Source organism: Ovis aries, chromosome 26 (genome assembly GCF_016772045.2).
Source record: "Ovis aries strain OAR_USU_Benz2616 breed Rambouillet chromosome 26, ARS-UI_Ramb_v3.0, whole genome shotgun sequence".
Classification (NCBI taxonomy): domain Eukaryota; kingdom Metazoa; phylum Chordata; class Mammalia; order Artiodactyla; family Bovidae; genus Ovis; species Ovis aries.
The window spans coordinates 34,288,587-34,308,718 of record NC_056079.1 but is presented as its reverse complement, the minus strand read 5'-3'; the positions used below and the strand labels follow the sequence as shown (position 1 = coordinate 34,308,718).

The following is a 20,132-nucleotide window of genomic DNA, read 5'->3' as shown; positions in this document are numbered from 1 at the left end:
TGCAAGGAGATCCAACCAGGCCATCCTAAAAGAAACCAGTCCAGAATATGCATTGGAAGGACTGATGCTGAGACTGAAACTCCAATACTCTAGACACCTGATATGAAGAACTGACTCATTTGAAAAGACCCTGATGCTGGGAAAGATTGAAGGCAGGAGGAGAAGGGGATGACAGACGATACAATGGTTGGATGGCATCACTGACTCAATGGACATGAGTTTGAGTAAACTCCGGGAGTTGGTGACAGGGAGGTCTGGTGTGCTGCAATCCACGGGGTCACAAAGAGTCGGACACAACTGAGTGACTGAACTGAACTGACACTTGAAACTAATATGATATTGTATATTAATTACAGCTAAACAAAATCTATCAATAAACTGCAACCTATAAGTTTGGTTTGAGATTTTACAAAAAATATTGAGGCTGAAGGCTTAAAGCAGAGAACTGAACAAAGAAGAGCAAAAGATCAGACCAACAATGATAACAATTAAAACGAACAACAATGAACGTAAAAAACAAAACAAGAAAATGTAGCTAACCTTGTTTACAGAGAAGTTTCATAGAAAATTCAAGACAAAGCATCAGCATTCTATATCTTCTAAAACCAATCAAGTAAATTGTAATACTGAATATTCAGTTCAGTTCAGTTGCTCAATCGTGTCCGACTCTTTCCAACCCCATGAATCACAGCACACCAGGCCTCCCTGTTCATCACCAACTACCGGAGTTCACTCAGACTCACGTCCATCGACTCCATGATGCCAGCCAGCCATCTCATTCTTGGTCGTCCCTTTCTCCTCCTGCCCCCAATCCCTCCCAGCATCAGAGTCTTTTCCAATGAGTCAACTCTTCGCATGAGGTGGCCAAAGTACTGAAGTTTCAGCTTTAGCATCATCCCTTCCAAAGAAATCCCAGGGTTGATCTCCTTCAGAATGGACTGGTTGGATCTCCTTGCAGTCCAAGGGACTCTCAAGAGTCTTCTCCAACACCACAGTTCAAAAGCATCAATTCTTTGGCACTCAGCCTTCTTCACAGTCCAACTCTCACATCCATACATGACCACAGGAAAAACCATAGCCTTGACTAGATGGACCTTAGTCGGCAAAGTAATGTCTCTACTTTTGAATATGCTGTCTAGGTTGGTCATAACGTTTCTTCCAAGGAGTAAGCGTCTTTTAATTTCATGGCTGCAGGCACCATCTGCAGTCATTCTGGAGCCCCAAAAGATAAAGTCTCACACTGTGTCCACTGTTTCCCCATCTATTTCCCATGAAGTGATGGGACCAGATGCCATGATCTTCGTTTTCTGAATGTTGAGCTTTAGGCCAACTTTTTCACTCTCCTCTTTCACTTTCATCAAGAGGCTTTTTAGTTCCTCTTTACTTTCTGCCATAATGGTGGTGTTATTTGCATATCTGAGGTTATTGATAAGTCTCACGGCAATCTAGATTCCAGCCTGTGTTTCTTCCAGTCCAGCGTTTCTCATGATGTGCTCTGCATATAAGTTAAATAAGCAGGGTGACAATATACAGCCTTGACATACTCCTTTTCCTATTTGGAACCAGTCTGTTGTTCCATGTCCAGTTCTAACTGTTGCTTCCTGACCTGCATACAGATTTCTCAAGAGGCAGGTTAGGTGGTCTGGTATTGCCATCTCTTGAAGAATTTTCCACAGTTTATTGTGATCCACACAGTCAAAGGCTTTGGCAGTCAATAAAGCAGAAATAGATGTTTTTCTGGCACTCTCTTGAATATTACAAAACTGAGTACTGATAAATTTGATTTCATTTCTATAATGTTGACCAAATCATACACTGATTTCCTTTTTGGAAAGTAGTAAAACAAGGGACCCAAGTTATACATTTTTAAGAAGTAAATATTCAATGCAAAAGTAACTACAAATCTGTATTGCCAGGTTAAAATGGATAAACAGTTGAGAAAAAAAATGTTTTTTGCATAAAGATACTTTCTTATAGAAGCCTCTTCATAAAAACTTCAGAAATTCTCTAACATGTCTTTAAGAATACCTTCTGTAAAATACTATATAGCTTTAAATTTTAACTATGAAGAGTATGAAGAAGACATATATTCACAATATAGTAAATATGCATTCATTTGCATGAGAAAATGATTTTTTTAAATTTAAATGTGTTACCAATTCATAAGTTTTGAGTGCTTACAATAAATTCAGTACACATATAGTACAGTTCACTAAATAGTGTTTTGATTGGTTGGTAATCAGCTGATTTTCTTTACATTAGTTAGCTATTCCTAGGCAAGACTGGATAAAAGAGGAACTTAGATTTTCATTTCTCCTAAACAGGATAGATTTTTCACTTTGAATTACTCAAAAAATAACATAAAATTTAGAATTACCAAAACAAAAGTAGCTTACCCCATTTCCTCTGCATTTTATAGTGGCATTACAATTATATCCCATTAAAGGAACTTCTTTGCAGGTTTTATTTATACAATACTAAAACAAAACAAGCAATATTACATAGTTATTTACAAATCTGACACAAGGAAAGAATTAACTTTATCGTGTGTATACAAAAGAACAGAAGACATACTTGCTGAGACTTTATATTATGCATCACTCTGATTTTGGAACAAAGATTCTATCAATCCAATACAAAAATCTAAACAATAGTAAGAGTTAAAAAAATAAAATCGGAGCATGTTTGCCTAAACACAGTTTATGCAGTGATGCCATATAATTTTGGTTTTAATGCTTACAGTTGGGAACTGAAATGAGAATCACCATTATGGGAGTTAATGTTCTGCTATGAATAATTGGTTAGATTAATATTAATGATTTGTCTGCTCAAAAACTGGAAAATAATTTATTATTTTAGTTTCAGTGTAAATATAAATTATTATTTTGGATGGTAAATTATCATAAATCCTTGTTATAATACTAACTATAATAGTCCATCAAGAGAAATATTTTAACCTAACATGTATGCATTGCAAAACCCTAGTTATGCTGAAGTGGTTAATCAGGGGTTAAATTAGTCATTTTTTCCCTTCATTTACTTTTCTCTATTTTTTAAGCTAAGGTTGTAACATATATTCTCTTGACTTCTTTAAATACATCAGTGTAACACATGATGAAATCATTGAAAAGAAGAATGAAATTTAGCATTTTCCAATTATTTCCTGAAAATTAACATATAGCCAATGAGTAAATAATGCTGTGTAAACCATCTATTTTTGCTGTTTCTCTTGGATATAATATTGGAAGTGTTAGCCAGAGCAATCAGGCAAGAAAATATGAAAAGTACACACATTATAAATAAAGAAGTAAAATTATCTCTTTGCAGGTGATATAATCTTGTATGTCAACTCTAAAGACTCCACATACACAAAAGTTTGTTAGAACTAATCAACAATTCAGTAAAATTTCAGGATAAAATATTAACATACAAAACTAAAGACATTTCTGTAACAATGGACATTCTAAAAAGGAAATTAAGAATACAGTTCTATAAAGAATAGCATCCACTATTATTAGACAATTAAAATTAACCAAGAAGCATACATTGAAAACTGAAAGAAATACTAAAAAAAAAAATTTTAAACCAGAAAAATAAAATTTATCCTGTGTATATGGGCTGGAAGATATAATATTATTAATATATCAATACTATCCAAAGCTTCTATAAATTCAATGCAATCTGTCAAAATTTCAAGACAGATAGCTTTTTCATAAATAGAAAAACTCATCATAAAATGCACATGGAATCACAAGAGATTCTATATAGCTAAAACAGTCTTTAAAAAGAACAAAATTGGAGGACTCACACTTCTTGATTTCAAAACTTACTGTAGTGTTCACTTCAGCCGCACATATACTAAAATTGGAATGACACAGAGAAGATCAACATAGCTCCATAGTCAAGGCTATGGTTTTTCCAGTGGTCATGTATGGATGTGAGAACTGGACTGTGAAGAAGGCTGAGTGCCAAAGAATTGATGCTTTTAAACTGTGGTGTTGGAGAAGACTCTTGAGAGTCCCTTGGACTGCAAGGCGATCCAACAAATCCATCCTAAAGGAGATCAGTCCTGGGTGTTCATTGGAAGGACTGATGCTAAAGCTGAAACTCCAATACTTTGGACACCTCACGTGAAGAGTTGACTCACTGGAAAAGACTCTGATGCTGGGAGGGATTGGGGGCAGGAGGAAAAGGGGACGACCAAGGATGAGATGGCTGGATGGCATCACCGACTTAATGGACATGAGTTTGGGTGAACTCCAGGAAATGGTGATGGACAGGGAGGCCTGGCGTGCTGTGATTCTTGGGGTCGTAAAGAACCGGACACGACTGAGTGACTGAACTGACTGACTGACTGACTGATGCAAGAGTGACACTGAAATACATGAAGTGTTCTATATTAAAAAAAAAAAAAATCAACTTTTGCACAGTGAGTCAACTCTTCACATGAGGTGGCCAAAGTACTGGAGTTTCAGCTTTAGCATCATTCCTTCCAAAGAAATCCCAGGGTTGATCTCCTTCAGAATGGACTGGTTGGATCTCCTTGCAGTCCAAGGGACTCTCAAGAGTCTTCTCCAACACCACAGTTCAAAAGCATCAATTCTTCGGCACTCAGCTTTTTTCACAGTCCAACTCTCACATCCATACATGACTACTGGAAAAACCATAGCCTTGACTAGACGGATCTTAGTCGGCAAAGTAATGTCTCTGCTTTTGAATATGCTATCTAGGTTGGTCATAACTTTTCTTCCAAGGAGTAAGCGTCTTTTAATTTCATGGCTGTAATCACCATCTGCAGTGATTTTGGAGCCCCCAAAAATAAAGTCTCACACTGTTTCTACTGTTTCCCATCTATTTCCCATGAAGTGATGGGACCAGATGCCATGATCTTTGTTTTCTGAATGTTGAGCTTTAAGCCAACTTTTTCACTCTCCTCTTTCACTTTCATCAAGAAGCTCTTTAGCTCCTCTTCACTTTCTGCCATAAGGGTGGTGTCATCTGCATATCTGAGGTGATTGATATTTCTCCTGGCAATCTTGATTCCAGCTTGTGTTTCTTCCAGTCTGGCGTTTCTCGTGATGTGCTCTGCATATAAGTTAAATAAGCAGGGAGACAATATACAGCCTTGACATACTCCTTTTCCTATTTGGAACCAGTCTGTTGTTCCATGTCCAGTTCTAACTGTTGCTTCCTGACCTGCATACAGATTTCTCGAGAGGCAGGTCAGGTGGTCTGGTATTCCCATCTCTCTCATAATTTTCCACAGTTTATTGTGATCCACACAGTCAAAGGCTTTGGCATAGTCAATAAAGCAGAAATAGATGTTTTTCTGGAACTCTCTTGCTTTTTTGATGATCCAGCAGATGTTGGCAATTTGATCTCTGGCTCCTCTGCCTTTTCTAAAACAAGCTTGAACATCAGGAAGTTCATGGTTCACTTATTGCTGAAGCCTGGCTTGGAGAATTTTGAGCATTACTTTACTAGCGTGTGAGATGATTGTAATTGTGCGATAGTTTGAGCATTCTTTGGCATTGCCTTTCTTTGGGATTGGAATGAAAACTGACCTTTTCCAGTCCTGTGGCCACTGCTGAGTTTTCCAAATTTGCTGGCATATTGAGTGCACCACTTTCACAACATCATCTTTCAGGATTTGAAATAGCTCAACTGGAATTCCATCACCTCCACTAGTTTTGTTCATAGTGATGCTTTCTAAGGCCCACTTGACTTCACATTCCAAGGTGTCTAGCTCTAGATGAGTGATCACACCATCGTGATTATCCGGGTCATGAAAATCTTTTTTGTACAGTTCTTCCATGTATTCTTGCCACCTCTTCTTAATATCTTCTGCTTCTGTTAGGTTCATGCCATTTCTGTTCTTTATCGAGCCCATTTTGCATGAAATGTTCCCTTGGTATCTCTAATTTTCTTGAAGAGATCTCTAGTCTTTCCCATTGTGTTCTTTTCCTCTATTTCTTTGCATTGATCACTGAAGAAGGCTTTCTTTGCACCGTAAAAGAAACTATAAATGTGACAAAATGTCTACCCTCAGAATAGTTGAAAATATTTGCAAATGAAGCAATTGACAATTAATCTTCAAAATATACAGACAGTTCATTAAGCTCAATATAAAAAATAGTAATAAAAAATAAGACCTAAATAGATATTTCTCCAAAGACATATAGATGACAAACAAATACACGAAAAGATGTTCAACATCACTAAAAATCAGCGAAATGCAAATCAAAACTACAGCAGGATATCACCTCACACAGGTCAGGATGGCCACCATCAAGAACTCAACAAACAATAAACGATGGAGACCTTTTGGAGAAAAGGAAACCTCAATGCACATTGATGAGAATGTAAATTTATGCGGCAACTATGGAGAACCGTATGGAGGTTCCTTAAAAAACTAGAAATAGATTTGGCATATGATCCACCAATCCCACTCTTCTATATATATTCAGAGAAAACCATAATTTGAAAAGACATATACAATGTTCATAGCAGCACTCTTTACAATAGCCAGAACATGGAAGCAACTAAAATGTTGATCAACAGAGAAATGGATAAAGAAAATGTGATACATACATACAATGGAATATTATTCAGACATAAAAATGAACAAAATTCTCATTTGCAGAGACATGGATGGACCTCAAGAGCATCATGCAGAGTGAAGTAAATCAGAAAGAAAAAAAAATATCATATATCAAAGCATATATCTGGAATCTAGAAAAATGGTATAGATGATCTTATTTGCAAAGCAGAAATAGAGACACTAGCATAGAAAACAAATGCATAAGTACCAAGGGTGAGGAGGGGTGGGATGAGTTGGGAGATTGGGATGGACATATAATACACTATGGATACTATAGATAAGATAGAAAGCCAATGAGAACCTACTGTATAGCACAGGGAACTCTGCTCAGTGCCCTGTCATGACCTAGATGGGAAGGAAATCCAAAAAAGAGAGGGTATATGTATACATAAGGTGGTTCCCTTTGCTGTACAGCAGAAACTGACACAGCAGTGTAAAGCAACTATACTTCAGTTAAAAAAAAAAAAAGTAAGCACTATATGAAAACCACGTGGTTCTGGCATAAATTCAGACAAACTGACTAGTGAAACAGATTATATATGGTTAAGCGAATGCACTTAATGCCATTGAATTGGATACTTGAAAATGGTTAAAAGTGTGAATTTTATGCTATGTACATTTTATCCAATTTAAAACGTTAAGAGAAAAACTTGCGCAGAGGTGTTTGGCACCCTTAAGTCTCCTAGATAACAGTCATGATCAAAGTCTCTGGCAATCTTGATCCATTTTCCAAAATTCTCCATGTGAATTTAATCACCTATGCTTCCTCATTTTTATCAAACTACATAACTAACCTACAATAAGGGAAAATGCCCTATCTTTACAAATTCCAATCTTTCTTAGGAATCTAGATTTCTCAAATACCATTAATATTGCTTTTCAGATCATCTAGATGAAACAGAACTATAAAAGAATACAAGTCACATAGTTATATCAATTGACAAAGTAAAAGTATTTGACAACATTCAACATCTATTTGTAATGAAAAAATCAAATCTGAGTGAACAAGGAATACAAGGGAATTTACTCAAGTTGCTAAGGGTCATATTCAAACCTACTCCTAGTAAAACAACTGACTGTAAACGACAATGTTTTCCCCTTAATGAGGAAGAAAGCAAGTGTGTCTATTCTCAAGACTTTTGTTAAACATAATACATGAAGTTTTAGCCAGTGGAATAAGCAAGGAAACAAATAAAAGTTACATGGAGAAGGCAATGACACCCCACTCCAGTACTCTTGCCTGGAAAATCCCATGGATGGAGGAGCCTGGTGGGCTGCCGTCCATGAGGTCGCTAACAGTTGGACACGACTGAGATTTCACTTTCACTTTCATGCATTGGAGAAGGAAATGGCAACCCACTCCAGTGTTCTTGCCTGGAGAATCCCAGGGACAGGGGAGCCTGGTGGGAGGTTATCTACGGGGTCGCACAGAGTCAGACACGACTGAAGCAACTTAGCATCAGCAGCAGAAAAAACAAACAAACAAAAAACAAAATAAACAAAAAAACCTGTCTTTATTTGAAAATGAAGTGATTGTCTACATACAAAATTCTAAGGATTCTACAAAAATGTTCTAGAAATAACAAAATAATTCAGCAAGGTTTTGGGTGCACGTTGAACATATTGAAAATTACATTTATATAAACATGTGAAAGATGAAATTAAAAACACAATGTCAGTTATACTTACTCCAAAGTGAATAAAATGTTGACATGCAGTCAAATAGAAGATACACAACATCTATACCTTAAAAATTATAAAATGCTCATGAAAGAAATCAATGACTACTTAAATAATTGAGGCGACTTACCATTTTCATGCATTGAAAAATTCAACATAATAAAGATATTCATTCTTCCCAAATTAAACTACAGTTTTAACATAATTCTTATTGAATTTCTGAAGAGTTTTATGTTGTCTCATAAAAGTTTATTTGAGCTTCCCCAGTGGCTCAGAGGTAAAGAATCCACCTACAATGAGGAAGCCATAGGAGACATGGGTTCGATCCCTGGTTCAGGAAGATTCCCCTAAAGGAGGATAGGGCAACTCACTCCAGTATTCTTGCCTGGAGAAATCCATGGACAGAGGAGCCTGGCTGGCTACAGTCCATGGCATCACAAAGAGTTAGATATGACTGAACAACTAATAGGGCTTCTCTGATAGCTCAGTTGGCAAAGAACCTACCTGCAATGCAGGAGACCTTGGTTGGATTCTTGAATGGGGAAGGTCCACTGGAAAAGGGATATGCTACCCACTCCAGTATTCTTTTGCCACCCACTTTAAGCAGTGCTAGCAGAAAAGAACCTGCCTGTCAATGCAAGAGACATAGACCCAGGTTCAAACCCCTGGGTCAGGAAGATCCCCTGGAGGAGGGCATGGCAACCCACTCCAGAATTCTTGCCTGGAGAATCCCATGGACAGAGAAACCTGGCAGACTACAGTCCATAGGGTTGCAAGAGTCAGACAAGACTGAAGCAACTTAGCATGGCACGGCATAAGTTTATTTTACAGTTTATATTGAAAAGTGCAGGGCCTAGAATAACCAAAACTATATTTTGAAAGAAAAGTAAACTGAGAAGAATCACTCTGCTTATTATTAAAGCTTACTAAGTCAAGCGGGCCTTAGAAAGCATCACTGTGAACAAAGCTAGTGGAGGTGATGGAATTCCAGTTGAGCTATTTCAAATCCTGAAAAATGATGCTGTGAAACTGCTGCACTCAATATGTCAGCAAATTTGGAAAACTCAGCAGTAGCCACAGGACTGGAAAAGGTCTGTTTTCATTCCAATCCCAAAGAAAGGCAATGCCAAAAGAATGCTCAAACTACCTCACAATCGCACTCATCTCGTACGCTAGCAAAGTAAATTCTCCAAGCCTGGCTTCAGCAATACTTGAACTGTGAACTTCTGGATGTTCAAGCTGGTTTTAGAAAAGGCAGAGGAACCAGAGATCAAATTGCCAACATCTGCTGGATCATCAAAAAAGCAAGAGTTCCAGAAAAACATCTATTTCTGCTTTATTGACTATGCCAAAGCCTTTGACTGTGTGGATCACAATAAACTGTGGAAAATTCTGAAAGAGATGGGAATACCAGACCATCTGACGTGCCTCTTGAGAAACCTATATGCAGGTCAGGAAGCAACAGTTAGAACTGGACATGGAACAACAGACTGGTTCCAAATAGGAAAAGGAGTACGTCAAGGCTGTATATTATCCCCCTGCTTATTTAACTTATATGCAGACTACATGGTGAGAAACGCTGGGCTGGAAGAAGCACAAGCTGGAATCAAGATTGCCAGGAGAAATATCAATAACTTCAGATATGCAGATGACACCACCCTTATGGCAGAAAGTAAAGAGGAACTAAAAAGTCTCTTGATGAAAGTGAAAGAGGAGAGTGAAAAAGTTGGCTTAAAGCTCAACATTCAGAAAACGAAGATCATGGCATCCAGTCCCATCACTTCATCGGAAACAGTTGGGGAAACAGTGGAAACAGTGTCAGACATTTTTTGGTGAGGGGCTCCAAAATCACTGCAGATGGTAATTGCAGCCATGAAATTAAAAGATGCTTACTCCTTGGAAGGAAAGTTATGACCAACTTAGACAGCGTATCGAAAACAGAGAGTTGATGCTTTGAACTGTGGTGTTGGAAAATACTGTTGAGAGTGCCTTGGACTGCAAGGAGACCCAACCAGTCAATTCTGAAGGAGATCAACCCTGGGATTTCTTTGGAAGGAATGATGCTAAAGCTGAAACTCCAGTACTTTGGCCACGTCATGCAAAGAGTTGACTCATTGGAAACGACTCTGATGCTGGGAGAGATTGGGGGCAGGAGGAGAAGGGGATGACAGAGGATGAGATGGCTGGATGGCATCACCGACGCGATGGACGTGAGTTTGAGTGAACTTTGGAAGTTGGTGATGGACAGGGAGGCCAGGCGTGCTGCAATTCATGGGGTCGCAAAGAGTCAGACACGACTGAGCCACTGAACTGAACTGAACTGAACTGAAATTTCTAAAGTAATCAAGAGAACATGATATTTGTAGATATATAGACCTGCAGATTAATATAACAATCTAGACAATCCAAAAACAGACTCACAAATATATACTCAATTCATTTTTGACAAAAGTAAAAAAAAATGAACCTCAACCTAAACCTCAGGTTAAAGTAAATTAACTGAAAATAAACCAAATGTAAAACAAACTTAAATGTAAAACACAATATTACACATTTTTAGAAATAAAAAAATCTGTGAGACTATCTTCATGACCCAGGGCTTATAACTCTAACTATAACTTATAACTAGGCTTATTAGACTTGACACAAAACACATGTTCTATGAAAGGAAAAATTGACAAATCGATGCCATGAAAAGCTTTTCTATATGAGTTTCTCCACCATGTAAATTGCTTTAGCAAAGCAAGCAAGCTGAGAAGGTGAGAGAAAGAAAGTGTGCGTGCCAAACAGAAGTCACTGTCTTTTTTAAAACTCATCTTATAAATGACATTCCATAACTTTCACCATCTTCTCTTTCTTAGAAGCCAGTCAGTATATCTAGTGCACACACAGACGAAGAGGATTACATGGGGTGTGAATATCAGGAAGTGGGAGCATTGGAGCCATGTTAAAGATGCTGACCATAAGAGGCAAGTTCCCAAGGGGATAGGACTGCTCAACGCAGACAGAAAAACTGGCTGTTTGATTAATCGTCTTAACCTTTTATTTTTAATACATAAGGACTAAATGCCATTTACATAAAACACTGATTTACAACTGCTGCCTTATATTTTCTGGAATGTGTGCACTCATATTTCAGACTGACTCTCTGAGCTTCTGAATCACTTTTCTTCTCCCTTTATTTTTTAGCTACATAAATAGTACTACATGTACATCGCAACATGAGCTCGTACATCGCTATAGCTATGCTCTCCCAGGGCAGACTTCTGCTTTGGGTCCTCTAAATTTCTCACACTTATATTTTGACAATACAGATAAAATATGAATGCTCAATTATGATTTTTCTGAAGTACGAAAAATTAAAAACACAAAATTAGAATTTTATGATTTAAAGCCATTAGAATTCAAAGATCTAAAAAGAATCAACTGTCAGTAGACTCTTGTGCTTAAAAATGCATCTTCTCCCATGAGGACTGATGACAGATTAATCCAAAAAGTCAGTGTGATTTGATAACCGAGGCTTAGTTTAATGATCTTTTCAATATCACACGGGAACTAAATGGCAGCGCCAGGTTCAAATCCTTTCTGTGTGATTGGGATAGTCATCATGGAATATAGTATCTGATAATTACATAATTTAACACAGGTAAATACAAGTGAACATGCTTGTTACCATCTGTGCACCACACGCGGTGCCATCAGCCACATAGGTATAATCTCCTCCACCTGATCTCACTGATGACGCAGTAGTTATGCAGAGAAGTCCTTGGGAATATGAATAAACTGCAGATCGAACATCACTTCTATAAGTACTATTTTGTGGCCAAACACAAGCTAACTTTCCACAAAGAACATCCCTGGAGAGGGGGAAACAAAACTATGTCTTATCATTCTGTCCTTTAATGAAACTTAAGTTTTAAATAAGTATTGTATCACATCAATGCTAACATACATGTTGTTTAACCAACAGTAAAAAATATCAGAAAAATGCCAAATGTCACTGTACACTAGGGTGCACATCTGAATGTGATACGATTAATTGGCACAGAAGCAGCAGAACTGAAATCTACACAATGAACTGAGATGTTCAGACATGCCTTTGTTGCCCATTTAAGTACTCAGTTTTGTTATCTAGCCCATTACGCCAATCACACTCAGAAAATTCCTCACCTGCTCCCACTTTGATAAAGCTTGAGCAGTCTGCTGGTTTGTTGAGAGTGGCTGACTGCATTTATTTATACTTTGTGCATATTTTGAGACCCTTCTAATTATGCTCACTATAATGGCCATGATCTTTAGTCAGTAAATCAATCTAATATACAGACTGTTCCTTTTGATCCCAAGATTCTTTGAATATGTTGCTATTTCCAGTCATTCTGTATTCCTTCCCTGAGAATCCAGAAACTTTTAGACCCCATATTTGGCATAAGCCCTACCAGAGTTTATCCCATAAATAGTTTATTTACTTATCAATGGGTAGAATACTGGCTTCTCTAAGAGACTTCCAATATTCCTAGTTTATGCCCTGGAAAATAATTGATGTCACTTCCTGCTCTTGGAATCACTCAAATCTACCAACTCTCATCCTCAATTGAAAAAACAATTCTTAGTTATTGATATGTGTTTGTTGAGCATGTCACTGTTATCTCTTTAAATGTCTTTCATTGGAAAATTTCATCCCTTTGTTCTAAAAGACCATGGGGAGGCTTTTTTTTTTTTTTTTAATTTATTTGGCTTTGTGGTTTGCAGGATCTTAGGTCCCTTGACCAGGGATTAAGTCTATACTCTCAGCAGTGAAAGCATGGAGTTCTAACTATTGAACTCCTGGGGAATTCTCCATGGGAGGTCCTTTTAAAATAACAGAGATTAGTTTAATGGTATCAAGAAGTGAGGGCTTCTCAGGTGACACAGTGGTAAAGAATCTGCCTGCTAAGATGTGGGTTCAGTTCTTGGGTTAGGAATATCCCCTGGAGTAGGAATGTCAACCCACTCCAGTATTCTTGTATGTAAAATTTCACAGACAGAGGAGCCTGGTGAGCTACAGTCCATGGGGTTGCAAAAGAGTCAGACATGACTGAGCAAGAACGCATCAAGACGTGAAGACTGAAATGAGAGTGGCATTCCATTTCTAAATCTTTTCCCAAGTTTCTCTCCTTCCAGTCTCATTTTTCTTGTTTCTCAGATTGAAATACTTCTTTTTATTGTTGCTCTATTCTCTTTGTATAGAATGTATCTCAAAATATCTTAAACCAACTTTACATGATAGATCTTTTTCTAGTCTGGCTATTGAGATACAAACCCCTCTTCCAAGTACATTCTCTCAAAATTTGCATTTATGGTTGAATTCTTGGAACTGGCAATCTGCTTGAATTCCTAGAATCTGCTGAAAGCAGATGAATTGAGCTATTGAATTCCAATCTCATCTAGTGATTTTACTTTGGGAAAATTCATATGCTACCATCATCTCAGATGAAGTCCACTTGTCATGCTTGCTAACTTTCACAGTTCCTTCCACCTCTGCTTTTCCTTCTTCCGTATCTTAGACCAAGATATGTATGTATGGTGCACACATACCTCTGGTCATCAGAGAGAAATTGAGGCTGACTTACCACCACCTCCTGCCTCTGTGGGCATCCTCTGTGGTGTAACTCAGTCTGCTCTCAATTGCTTTCTAATATGGTGTGGCTGGTTATATTCCATCTTTTAGAGATTATCAGGCTCTCTTCATGAGATCTCCCTTCATCAGCATTCACTTCATGATTCCAGGCTTCCTCTTTTAATCTGTTAATTTTCCGGTGTTGGGGCACGTGGGAATTTCTGCATTCTCTACACATCATAATTAATCCGTAGCAGACTCATGTGGAGGCAGATGGTGCAGGATATTGTCTCAGTCCCACTGAACTAAACACCTTCTTCAGCCATTTGTATTTTTCATAAAGGAACCAAGTTGCTTTTTAGCCATGCTGAGTGTGGTACTTTCCTAAGGGTTTTACAAATTTTTTTCTGATTTTTTCCTAGGAGTTAAAGAAAGTCCTACTTCCCTCTGGAGCATTTGACTTTATCTCAGTTTTTTTTTTTTAACATGTTCTTCCTACTTTCTGTCCTTTTATTATTATTTTTTTTAATCAACATTGTCTCTATGTCCTCTCTTAGTTCTTGAATGTGGCTCTGTTACTATTCTTTAAGGCATTTTAAGGTATCAGTTCAGTTCAGTTCGGTCACTCAGTCATGTCTGACTCTTTATAGTCACCACCAAAAAACTATACCTATGTGTAAAACTTGAATTTGGAGATAAGGACATGCCCACGAAATTATTAGCATCATCAAGGACATAGACATATCCATCACTTCCCAAAGTTTCCTCTTGCCCTTTGTATTATAATAATTATTTTATGGATGTGGTGAGAACAGTTAATAAAAGGTTTAACTTTGGGGAAAAGTTTAAGTATACAATAACATATTTTTAAAAGCTATAGGAATTAAGTTGTATAGTAGATTTCCAGAACTTATCTCCTGCTATCATTTTCTAGCTTTATTGAAGTATAGTTGACAAGATTATAAAGTATGTAAAGTATACAAATTCATGATGTGATACATGTATACATTTTGAGGGTCTTCCCTGATAGCTCAGTTGGTAAAGAATTTGCCTGCAATGCAGGAGTGAAAGTGAAAGTGAAAGTGAAGTCCTGTCTGACTCCTTGCAACCCCATGAATGCAGGAGACAGCAGTTCAATTTCTGGGTTGGGAAGATCCACTGGAGAACGGATAGGCTACCCACTCCAGTATTCCTGGGCTTCCCGTGTAGCTCAGCTGGTAAAGAATACACCTGCAATACGGGAGACCTGGATTTGATCCCGGGGTTGGGAAGATCTCCTGGATAAGGGAAAGGCTACCCACTCCAATATTCTAGTCTGGAAAATTCCATGGACTGTATAATCCATGGGGTTGCAAAGAGTAGGATACAACTGAGTGACTTTCACTTTCACTTTACATTGTGAAATGATTCACCCTGTTAGGTGAATTAATACATTCAATATTTCATGTATTTATCCTATTTTTGTGTACAAAAATCCTATTTTGAATACATTTAAGCTCTACTCTCAGCAAATTTCATTTATATAATAATTATATAATTCTATTGCCTAATTATATAATAATTATATAGTGTTTTCACCATGTTATACATTAGATCTTCAGATCTTATTCATCTTACAACTGAAAGCATGTATCATTTTACCAATTTTTGTTTTCCACTGGCGATTACTTTTCTACTCTCTGTTTCTATGAGTTCATTTTTATTATTACCGCAGTATTATAGCAAACAGAAGTGACAAGAGAAGGTATTACTGCCATGATCTTGATCTCAGGGGTAATACTACCAGCTATTATTTTTAAGTGTAGTGTTAATTGTGGGTTTTCATTTATTGCTTTCATTATGTTGAGGTACAGTCCTTCTATACTAATATGAAGAGAGTTAGTATAATGAAAGGATGTTGAATTTTGTCAAATGCTTTTTCTATACCTACTGAGATGATCATATGATTCTTATCCCTTTATTTACTAATATGGTGTATCACATCGATTGATTTGTGGATACGAAACCATCCTTATACCTCTGGAATATTATCCACTGGATCATGGTTTATGCTCCTTTTAAAGTTTTGTTAAATTTGTTTTTTTGTCAATATTTTCGTCTATGTTCATCAAGGATATTGGCCTCTTATTTCACTTCTGGTAATGCCCTTGTCTGTCTATGGAATTAGGGAAATGCTAGCATTAAAAAATGATTTTGGACGTGTTCTCTTCCAAATTTTGGAAGATAAGAGATGGCAGGGAAGGTGTCTCTCAGTTTAGGAGATGAGTGATTCCATCTGTTCCCTCTGCACTGAGCCCACTTTCTACCTTCAGTAATAAACACCAAACTTCTCTTAGTCTCCTTATTAACAGGGAAAAAAAGATAAGTAAAAAAGAGTTAAATTGCATAAAAGGAAAATATACATAATGTTATTTGAAACTATTCTCCAGATACACAATTTATTGTCCATTACTATTTAGTGTCACTTGACAAGAAATAGAGACATTTTATAATTCAATGAAACAGTCATTTTCTATATACATACTTTTGCTCACAAGGTAATGGTTGGGAATTTTTAAAACCACAGTTTCCAAAACTATTATGCAAAGAGTTAACTTCTTCAAAACAGGCAAATGGAGCACCTTGAGCACCTTAAAATGAAAAACATGTCCATTAAATTATTATTCTTAATGCAAATAAAATATTTCTCAATAAAAAGCTAATGAAACTCATGGCATAAACAAAAATATTGTGGTCTTGGTCATGCTTTTTTTTTTTTTTTTTCCTATGTGTATCTTGTCGATGGGCTTCCCAGGTAGCTCTAATGGTAAAGAAACTTCCTGCCAACACAAGAGAGATAAGAGACAGCAGATTTGATAACTGGGTCAGGAAGACTGCCTGGAGGAGGACATGGAAACCCACACCAGTATTCTTGCCTGGAGAATCCCAAGGGCAGAGAAGTCTGGAGGGCTACAGTCCATGGGGTCAAACAGAGTTGGATATCACTGAAGAGACTTAGCACACACCCTGTCAATGCAAGTATAAAGAAATGATTGTCTTATCTGATAGAAAATAGAAAATGATTATCTATATCATAGCAAAGTATCTTATAGTTAAAAACAATTTCCTGACCCCTCCCTGTGGGAATGCCTCTTTCCTAGTCCAATGTACATCAGGCTTGACCTTGTAACTTGCTCTACTTAATGAAATGAGAGATTTGAAACATCAGTTGTGGTAAAACCTTCAGAATTAGTAGATGGGGTGCCATATTCTTATCTTGCTTAATGCAAGATAAGCAAGGCTTTAAGTAGATGCTCTTTAATCAGTTTGAGTGTCATAGTGAAGGCAGAGCAGAATATAGCAGAGTAATTGTATTAGATACGTAAATCTCAGAGATTTGAGGTTTATTTCCATTTCAATAAACAGAAAGACTGGTACCTAGATGTGGAATTCTACTGTGAAATGCACCTAAAATGTGGCATTGCAATTGAAGCCTGCCAGTAGATGGCAAGAAAGAGAGTAATGCCCTGTATGCAATTTTGAAACTTCTTGAGAAACTATCTTCTCAATAATTTAAAGGTAAATAATGTCTTTAGTGAGCTTACTTCCCTGTGCAAGGTGGTCAGGAAACAGAATGTGTCTTAATTACTCTTGACTGAATTTAACCAAATGGTGCAAGTAGTCAAGAAAGAGATAAGGCAAACTCAGAAAAAAAATCAGTTATTTCAGAAACAGGAATAAAAGAAAATAAAGTTCATCCTACAGGTACTTGGGTGGATGATGACAGGTGCTAACTGATATAAACTAGAAAGTCATTATGTCCAGTTGGTTGTTCTGTGCCTAAACCATGGTGAGTGAGTTTTTGTTTGTTTGTTTGTTTTTTAATGACGGTTAACCTGATTGATTAATACAAAGATCTTCACATTCTTGTTCATGCCCATGTGTCTATCCCAGAATTCTTGTCTATAATCTAATCTCTCTGCATCCAGGTTCACCACCAACCACCTTGGCCCTTTGTCACTGTCCATAAATACACCTATAATCCATTCTCTGAACATTTCTTCTTCATAGGAAATGAATGATCACATGATCAAAATCTTTTAAGGCATCCTCCCAGGTGAGACTGCAGCGTGGCTACTATCTTTTTTCAACTTATAACCAGTTACTGAGCCAACACACCTATAAAACTAGCCTAGGCTTATTCCTTCTGCATCCACCAGTCATAATGAAATCCCATGTATCCATTGGTAAGAGTCAAGGAGAAGCAAAGGTATAAGAAGGTAGAAAGACAAACTGTTCTAGATTTCCTGTTCATGAATTTTTCTTCTGCCTCTATTTTTATTGAGCTTGAATCTGGATGAATGCATGACTTGTATCTATCGAACCATCTGACTTAAGGGATTTGACATAACTGAGTTTATGATGAGTAGTTCTCAGCATATGATCACTGGATATCTGAAAGCCAGATTGTTTATCTCTACAGGGGCCAATAGTGTGCCCAGAGTTGTTTCTCAAGTTAGTGCAGTTTTCCAAAATGCAGCTAGAATGGGCTTCCCCAGTGGTTCAGAAGGTTGTTCAGCACAGCTTTGCTTCAGGAACCCCAGGGAACTACCCTGCTATTTTCCTAAGAAGCTTGGTAGAAACACCACATGGCATTTATTTTTCTCATAACCCACACCTCTAGTAATGGGTCTTCTGTGTTTTATGATTCAAAATGCAGGGCTGTTTGCATTGCAGCTTAGATATGCTGCAGGGGCTTATTCTGTTGTTTTTTTTAACCTCCTTCGATATTAGCAACATTTCGTGTCACCTGGTAAATGGAATCAAGCAGCACTTCCTCATCTACTGCCTCTGGAACCCAAAGAAGACCACCTTTGGGTACCGTACTTGTTTCTTTTCATATGAAATGCAAGATACGTAGGGTTTGTCTTTTACTTAGAGGGTGTCAGGTCATGCCCCTGATCACTGGACTCCTAAAACTTTGCTGATATGACAGGTTCCTAAATATTCCTTCAGTGTATCTCCTGCCCTTTTGTAGCACATGTATTTTACTTAGTCCTCATACATTCTAGCTTGTCGTTGTTTAGTCACTAAGTGGTGATTGACTCTTTTGTGACCCCATGAACTATATACTATACACTAGCCAACCAGACTTGTCTGTCCATGAAATTTCCCAGGCAAGAATACTGGAGTGGGTTTCCTTCTGCAAGGGCTCTTCCCAACCCAGTGATTGAACCTACATCTCCTGCATTGGCAGGCAGGTTCTCTACCACTGAGTCATGAGGGAAGCCCATTCTAGCTACATTTTGCTTATCTAGCCAGGTTAGCACAAAAATCAGTGACAGTGTGGATCAACATGACCTTTTCTGGGATGTCCAAATCTCTTCATCTACATGTGGCTGAATGCAGCTATATTTTAACCCTAAATTAATACCATCATCCATTCCATGTGAAAGCAAGCTGCTTCTCTTTCTCTTTTCAGGTAGGAATAGAAAAGAATATATATATTTGCCAAATCAATGGCTGCACTCCTACCACATATCTAAGGTCATGTTGATCTGCTCTAGTATAGTCACCACACTGGCAGAGCAGGTACAGTTACTTAATCTACTACTTGCTGATATTGGCAATAGATACTGTTATCTTCCAGGAACCCTCTGGTTTCTGCAAGGGTCCAGTTGGTCATTCAGTGTAGATATTATATAGCCAACAAGTCTGCATCCTTTACACCTTTAAGCAAAGCACTAATTTCTGGAAGGACTTTCTCTATGGCCTCCCCAAACTGACCAAGGACCTAATGATGCCATTACACAAACTACCATGACGTGAACTCCAAGAATACACTCTAGGACGGAGAAAGAACTACCAAATGGACTTTTGAATCTAGGGGACCCTTTATAAACTGAAACTTGGCAAGGGTTATTAATCATTTTCTGACCCCTCTAAGTGCCCGCTTTCATGGAGAGACCATGGTGAAACTGGGTTTCTGAAAGTTGCTTAGAATTTGAACAGGGAATTATGATATTCAGTAAGGTAATCCTTTTTAGTCTCTCAGTCATCCATTCTTTATTTTCTTTGATGGTACAAAGAAGACTATACCTTTGTAGGCTGCCCATATAACACAACAGAATAGAAACTATATTCTATAATATTAGCCATCTGTCTGACAGTTGGTAAATCAGGTATTCACATCTGCTACTCTGTCCCTGATGCTTATTATAATAATTTTATCCAGCTGTTCCAGGCACTACTATCTGATCTTGATTTTTTCAAGAG

General features: G+C 37.5%; 1 protein-coding gene across 1 annotated transcript in view; it reads right to left on the bottom strand.

Moving 5' to 3' along the window:
• The window catches only part of ADAM18 (ADAM metallopeptidase domain 18), a 135,485-nt gene that overhangs the window by 15,000 nt on the left and 100,353 nt on the right, over positions 1-20,132 (bottom strand). Inside the window, exons 15-17 of the mRNA XM_027962623.2 lie at positions 16,402-16,507; positions 11,955-12,138; positions 2,397-2,477 (exon numbers count right to left, since the gene is read on the bottom strand). Coding sequence (XP_027818424.2) covers positions 2,397-2,477; positions 11,955-12,138; positions 16,402-16,507 — 371 coding nt within the window. The remainder of the gene's footprint in view (positions 1-2,396; positions 2,478-11,954; positions 12,139-16,401; positions 16,508-20,132) is intronic.